Source organism: Salvelinus sp. IW2-2015, linkage group LG9 (assembly GCF_002910315.2).
Source record: "Salvelinus sp. IW2-2015 linkage group LG9, ASM291031v2, whole genome shotgun sequence".
NCBI lineage: Eukaryota > Metazoa > Chordata > Actinopteri > Salmoniformes > Salmonidae > Salvelinus > Salvelinus sp. IW2-2015.
Window position 1 is genome coordinate 16,703,002 of NC_036849.1, and position 7,731 is coordinate 16,710,732.

Here is a 7,731-nt window from a genome sequence, read left to right on the forward strand (position 1 = left end):
GTGTTAATCAACATTAACTTGAAGCCACAAAAAGGAACATAATGATGGTAATAATGAAAAGTAACCTTACAGAAGCAAGGAGGAAAGAGGATGATTGAATCAACTACTGAAATTACACTGAAAACCTAAAGAGACTGATACATTTGTCTGTGGGATGGAATCTGAATCCATACGTCCTATGAATCTCCTGTGAGACTGTTGAAGCGATGAGGAGTAGAAGGCTATGGACATGGCAGTCCTCCAAACAAATATTACCATGATCCAAGCAGGCACAGTGCCACCATCCCCCCTTCACGCAAACAGCTTTAAAATAGCACGCTTGTGTAGTTCTCTTATCTGTCCCCTATAACCCAGCCCCACCCTGCCCCCTCCAGTCTCTATATCTGTGGGTCTGAACTGCTCTGAGTGGGTTTTAGGTGGAGGGACTGAGCCCTGTGCTGGTTCTCTGTGTAGAGATTAGCAAGCAGGCAGGCAGGGGCGCCCCAAATGCCCGTGGCATCGCAGGCCCAGAAAGGAGAGGAGGTTGCTGGGAGGGATTTGACCCAGGGTGCATTGGCCTGGGCTCAGGCAACCTCCATTTGGAGGAGCGATAGCCAGCAACCCTCGGATCCGACCTGCCAGGACCATATTCAGCAGAGGGCCCTCTCGCTGCTCCTGAACACACGCACTGAGAGCCAGACTACAGGAATCAAACACGCTCAACATAGAATAGACTCGCTCTCTGCCAGCGTGGCACCAGCAACTCCTCTCAGGCCTATTCTCTCTCTCTGTTAGCAGCAACACTCCTGGGGTTGCTACTGTAACATTACAGAAACGTTATGAGAACTTGACTGTTCTGCACTGGTTTTAGCTAGACATGAACCAATGGGAGTAGCTCACTCCAGTGGGAGCGAGGTGAGGTTTCTGAAGAGAGGAAATAAGGGTAGAATGTCAGGCAGGAGTGAACACCGCTACTGAAATGCTGCAGCACAACTCCCTGCAGGTTTGTGCTCCAATGATCACTCCCTGACAGGTCCACACAGACAACAGCAGCAAACTGTTCCTGCCAGGCACTGTTTSACACCAGGCGGGARGGATACAGAGGATTCKAACCACACAGRGTAGCGCAGGCACACAGTATGCTACCAGTATTTCAGGACCRTTTTGATAGTTCATCAGCGAGGTGTGTCGGCATCCTGTCAAAACAACAGTTTTAGAGTGAAATGTTCCCAGGCATGCAGGGAATAGAACGTGTGTATGATATCCCCTAGCAAGCATTGTATATCCTGTAGGCCTACTGCTATGGAGGCGTCATAGTGAACACATTTTGGGGGAGGAGGTCAACCTTTATCCTGACATGATATGCTGTGCACTAGAATATGTTGCTATTCAAAGAGGCTTTGAAAAAGCCTTGTATGCCTTGTAGGTTGAAAAAGCCATGAAATAAAACCTGTCAATGGTTATAAAACAGGAAGCAGAACTTGTCTTGTTTGAATTTGACAGTCAAATTAAGAAGTTATTCTAATCCAGTAAGCGCAATACACACTCATCTCCTGTGTAAAGAAATGGTAAGGGCTTGAAAATGTATGTATCGGTAGAACCGGTAGGTTGAGGTCCCCTTCGCATATTTCTATAAGACCAGTTAAAGACTAACTACTATTACTCTACTCTAATTCTATCATCATCTGTATCAAACCCAGCTCTCCATCTGAAGTTTGTCAGTTCAATATAGCAAGGTTGCGTTAGTCTAATCTATAGGATGATGTGTTATGGATAGTAATCTTTTTTCAACTAGTTAGAATGATGTTAACGAAGACTGTACAATAAAGTAAACCATGTCAACATTTAAACTCTAGCCTATATATTAATAACACAAAGACAAAGTATAAAACCCTAGGATTAAAAGAAATAGAGGCTGTCAGAGGAGCCAGGAGTATGGTGGGGTGATGGGGGGGAGGTGGAGTGGTATGGGTGACTTACGGCAGGACAAGGGTGTTCTCCTGGTGGGCCCTCGTGCTGTCGTATAAGACCATACAGGTCTGCAGGGCATACTGCTCATCATGGAGGTCGGGCAAGCTTTCGCAGAGCTTCACTAAACACTTAGGCCCTGGGGCGAGAGCACTGTGGATGAGAGAGAGACAGAGAGAAAAAGAGTGTTGCCATTTAGTGTACAGAGCCAACATAACTAATCAGAATTCAGGAAGGGTGAGCGCCAATAATAGCTACATAGACCTGAGTGTGGGTGTTCTTTTGAAGAAGAGGGTAGCCGACGCAACTATTTTGGAGCGTTCAGAATAGGAATATGCTATGTAGAACACATGCTCTTTTGACATGTAGAATAAGGTTTCCAACGTCAGCTCTATTGTGGCATTTCTATCTGCAAATATACATAACGTTTGGCTATGCGAGTAGATGTAGCCCAGGTTTACATTCCCAGTAAATCATGCTCTTGTATTTCACTCAACCCTAGTGGCAAATGTGAGAATCCCACATAATATGAAAAGTAGGTGTTGTGGAATATAGTTCTAATCATTCATGTATTGGTGAAATGTCTTTACATTCAAGGGGAAGTTTACATACCCTTAGCCAAATACTTAAACTCAGTTTTTTCATCATTCCTGACATTTAATCCCAGTAAAAATTCCCTTGTCTAGGTCAGTTGATCACGCCTGTTATTTTAAGAATGGAAATGGCTTTAATCAATGGAAATGGGATTTAAACCACAGCTTCAGCGTAGTGAAATGACATGAAATGAAGATAATTTTATTCGAAAACAAGACAAAAACGAACTATACTTCACAAATAAACAAAATTACAAACCGAATGTAGACCAGACCTTGGAACCACGAACTTACAATGAAGAAGACGACAAGTCCTTATACAAACAAAACGACGAACGAAAACGAAACAGTCCCCGCATGGTGCAAACATAGACCAGGAGACAACCACCCACAACAAACAAGTGGGAAAACACCTACTTAATATATTTCTCATCAGAGGAGATGAAAACCACCTGCCTCTAATTGAGAATCAATTAGGTACCCCAAACCAACATAGAAAGAAAACATAGACTGCCCACCCAAATCACCCTGTCACGATTGTCCTGGGAGAGAGATTAAGGACCAAGGCGCAGCGTGTAAAAAATACCTCTTCTCTTATTTAGAAGAAACCAACGAAGCACAAACAACACTAGATAACCCGTGAAGCTCCTAAACCGACCATAATGCAACATGCAACCTTGACACAGACCTAGACATTAGAACATGAACTAGACAATTGACCCAACAAAACCGTGATGCCTATGGCCTTGCCTAAAATAATGGCTTCCCAATCAGAGACAATGAACGACATCTGTCTCTGATTGAGAACCACTCAGGCAAACCATAGACAACCCTAGAAGACATAACAACTCAATACATAGACAATACCTAGAAACATAACACACAACCCATAGACCAACAGCTAGACAACTATACTAAACATCAACCCAACTACTCTAATAAACCCCCTAAACTTACAAACCAAGCCTAGACACACAAGAAACCACATACATTCACGCATGTCAACCCTGACCTATCCAAATACTTAAGATAAAACAAAGAATACTAAGGCCAAGGCCGTGACATAACCCCCCCGCTTAAGGTGCGAACTCCGGCGCACCAGCACAAAGTCCTAGGGGAGGGTCACTGGTGGGTCTTCCGTCCACCTGGCGGGGGGGGCGGTGGGCGTCTCCTGGCGCTGGTCGTGGTCCCACCCCAGCCATAGTCACTACCCCGCTTCGGTGTCTCTGGTAGATCCCTGGCTGACTGGCGGATTTCAGCGATCCTTGGCTGACGTGCGACTTCTGGCTGCTCATGGCTGGCGGGCGACTTCCTGGCTTGCTCATGGCTGCGGGCAGCTCTGACGGTGCCTGGCAGAAGCGGCAGATCTGACGGTGGCCTGGCAGAACGGGCAGCTCTGTACGGTGCCCTGGCCAGACGGGCAGCTCTGACGGTGCCTTGGCAGACGGGCCGCTCTGACGGTGCTTGGCAGACGGGCCGTCTGACGGTGGCTTTGGCAGAAAACAGGTCCGCTCTGACGGTGCTTGGCAGACGGGCCGCTCTGACGTGCTTGTGGCAGACGGGCCGCTCTGACGGTGCTTTGGCACGACGGGCCGCTTGACGGTGCTGGCAGAACGGCCGCTCTGACGGTGCTTGGCCGACGGGCAGCTCGGGGCAGACCGGGCAGTCTGACGGCTCGGTGGCAAGATCTGCAGCTCGGGGCAAGACCTGGCAGCTCTGAGACGGCTTCGGGGTTGCTATGCAGCTCGGGCAGCTCGGGCAGTCGGCAGCTCGGGGCAAAGACGGAGCAGCTCGGGCAGATCGGGCAGCTCGGGGCAGACGGGGCAGCTCGGGGCAGACTGGAGCTCGGGGCAGCCTGGCAGCTCGGGGCAGCCTGGCAGCTCTGACGGCTCGGGGCAGACTGGCAGCTCTGACGCTCGGGGCAGACTGGTCAGCTCTGACGGGGCTCGGGGCAGACTGGCAGCTCTGACGGCCGGGGCAGACTGGCTAGCTCTGACGGCTACGGGGCAGACTGCAGCTCTGACGGCTCGGGCAGAACTGGCAGCTCGGGGCAGACTGGCAGCCTCTGACGGCTCGGGGCACGACCTGGGCAGCTCTGACGGCTCGGGGCAGACTGGCAGCATCTGGCGGCTGAGAACGCACTATAGGCCTGGTGCGTGTGCCGGAATCTGGAGGCACCGGGCCTGGGGACACGCACGCTGAGGCTAGCGCGGGGAGATGAAACGGGCATGACTGCGACCCTGGATAAGCACATTAGGCCTATAGTGCGTGGTGCCTGGCACTGGTGGTACCTTGGGCTGGAGCACGCATCTCAGCTTAGTGCGGGGAGAAGGAACAGGGCATACTGGACCTGATAGAGCCACCTTAGGCCTAGTGCGTGGTGGCCCGGGCACTGAGTGGTTAACCGGCTGGGGACACGCATCTCAAGGCAATAGTGGCGGGGAGAAGGAACAGGGCATACTGGACCCTGGAGACAGCAATCCCCTTAGACCTAGTGCGTGGTGCCTGGAATGGTGGTAGCCTTGGGCTGGAGCGGAAAGGTACTACAGAGTTGCAGGACTAGGAGGCACACAGAGACCTGGTTCGTGGAACGGTTATTCCCAGACGGTTATAGCAGCCACTCAAGGACGAGCCTGGAGAACTGACTCAGGTAACATCACCTCCTCCACTCGCTCTGTGGGTGGAATGTCATTGGGTTGTGTGCCTGTCTTCACGCACCACACAGCATGCTTCCTCCTTTCACTCTCCTCCAAACTCCTCAATAAATCCTTAACACAGTCTCCTGGTATTATTTCCATTTGCTCAACCCCAGTATTACACACTTGGCCTCTGGTTCGCCATCCTTTCCACAGCTGCTTAGTCCCTTCTGGTTGGGTCATATAACTGTCACGACCGTCCCTGGGAGGAGAGAGGACCAGGCGCAGCGTGTAAAAAATACCTCTTCTTTTATTTAGAAGATAATCAACGAAGCAAAAACAACAAATAGATAACCGTGAAGCTCTAACCGACAAAATGCAACACATGGCACCCTTGACGAAAACTATGACCTAGGACATAGGAACAGAACTAAGACAATGACCCAACCATAAAACCTGATGTCCTATGGCTGCTATAAATATGGCTCCGCAATTCAAAGACATGACAACGACATCTGTCTGATTGGAGAACCACTCAGGCAACCATCGACAACCTAGAACACATAACTCAACCATAAAACCATACCTAGAACATACACACATAACCATAGAAAAGCTAGTAACAACTATACTAACATAACCCAACTACTCTAATAAACCCCTAAACCTGTACAACCACCCTAGAACACACAAAAACCACATACATTCACGCATGTCATCACCCTGACCTAACCCAAAATACTTAAGAAAAAGAATCACTAAGGCCAGGTCGTGACAACGTCCTGACCAGCTAACACATAAAACAACTTAAACAGAAAAACATGGTCAGGAAACGTGACACCCCAATAAGTTGGGTGAATTTTGGCCCATTTCTCCTGACAGACTCGTGTAACTGAGTCAGGTTTGTAGGCCTCCTTGCTCGCACACGCTTTTTCAGTTCTGCCCACAAAATTCTCTACGGGATTGAGAGGCAGGGTTTGTGATGAAACTCCAATACCTTGACTTTTGCTTGTCTTAAGGCCATTTTGCCACAACTTTGGAAGTAATGCTTGGGGTCATTGTCAGTTGGAAAGACCCGTTTACAAGCAAGCTTAACTTCCCTGACTGACTGATGTCTTGAGTGTTGCTTCAATAATAATCCACATAATTTTCCTCCCTCATGAATGCCATCTAATTTGTGAAGTGCACACACTCCTCCTGCAGCAAAGCACCCCCACAACATGATGCCTGCAACCCCTGTGCCTCAACGGTTGGGATGGTGTTTCTTCGGGCTTGCAAGCGTCCCCTTTTTTCCTCCAAACATAAACGATGGTCATTATGGCCAAACATGTTTTCTATTTTTTGTTTCATCAGACCAGAAGGACAATTTCTCCAAAAAGTATGATCTTTTGTCCCAATGTTGCAGTTGCACACAAAAAATAGTCTGCTTTTTTATGGCTGTTTTTGAGCAGTGGCTTCTTCTGCTGAGCGGCCTTTCAGGTATGTCGATATAGGACTTGTTTTACTGTGGACATGATATTTTGTACTGTTTCTCCAGCATCTTCACAAGGTCCTTTGCTGTTGTTCTGGGGATAGATTTGCACTTTTCGCACCAAAGTAGTTCCTCTCTAGGAGACAGAACACATCTCCTTCCTGAGGGTGCAGTTGTGCTGTGTGGTCCATGGTGTTTATTGTTTTGTACATATGAACGTGGTTGGAAATTAAGGCGTTTGGAAATTGCTCCCCAAGGAATGAACCAGAACTTGGCCGATTTCTTTTGATTTTTCCCATGATGTCAGGTAAGGCCTTGAAATACACGCACAGGTCACACCTCCAATTGACCTCAAATGAGGTCAATTGCCTATCGGAAGGCATCTAAAGCATTTTTATGACCTTTATTTAACTAGGCAAGTCAGTTAAGAAATGCCGCCTTGGAACGTGGGTTGACGGCCTTGGAACAATGACGGCCCTTGGAACAGTGGGTTTAAACTGCCTTGTTCCAGTGGCAGAACGACAGATTTTCTTACCTTGCCAGCTCGGGGATTCCGAACTTGCATCTTCGGTTACTAGTCCTACGCTCAATCCACTAGGCTACCTGCTGCCCCATGAAATCATTTTCTGGAATTTTCACAAAGCTGACAGTCAACTTAAAGTGAAATGACACTTCTGACCCATCTGGAATGTGATACAGTGAAATAATCTGTCTGTAAACAATGTTTGGAAAAATGACTTGTCATGCAAAAAGTAGATGTAATAACCGACTTGCCCAAACCTATAGTTTGTTAACGAAGAATGTGTGAGTGGTTGAAAAACGAGTTTTAATGAACTCCAACCTAAGTGTATGTAAACTTCCGACTTCAAAACTGTATATAACTCATCATAGGTGAATAGCCCACAGAATATGCTAATCTAGATAGGGTGATTCTCTCTCACGAAATCTTGGTAGCAAAGATTCAAACATGAAATCTTTAAAAAAGACTTGCCATTAACAAATTTCCTTTTAGGCATTAATACAGGGTCTGAAGTGTTTTGTGCAGCCATTAATTTAAAAAATAATTATCTCTCTCAACAAAACA

At 47.6% G+C, this 7,731-nt stretch overlaps 2 protein-coding genes across 3 annotated transcripts in view; both read right to left on the minus strand.

The window, feature by feature from the left end:
- Positions 1-2,043, minus strand: part of LOC111969013 (60 kDa lysophospholipase) — a 63,451-nt gene extending 61,408 nt beyond the window's left edge. The window contains exon 1 of the mRNA XM_070445168.1: positions 1,960-2,043. Within this exon, the coding sequence (XP_070301269.1) occupies positions 1,960-2,012 (53 nt within the window). The 5' untranslated portion in view covers positions 2,013-2,043. The remainder of the gene's footprint in view (positions 1-1,959) is intronic.
- LOC112081138 (L-asparaginase 1) overlaps positions 1-7,731 on the minus strand; it is a 126,394-nt gene that overhangs the window by 112,950 nt on the left and 5,713 nt on the right. The window lies entirely within an intron of this gene.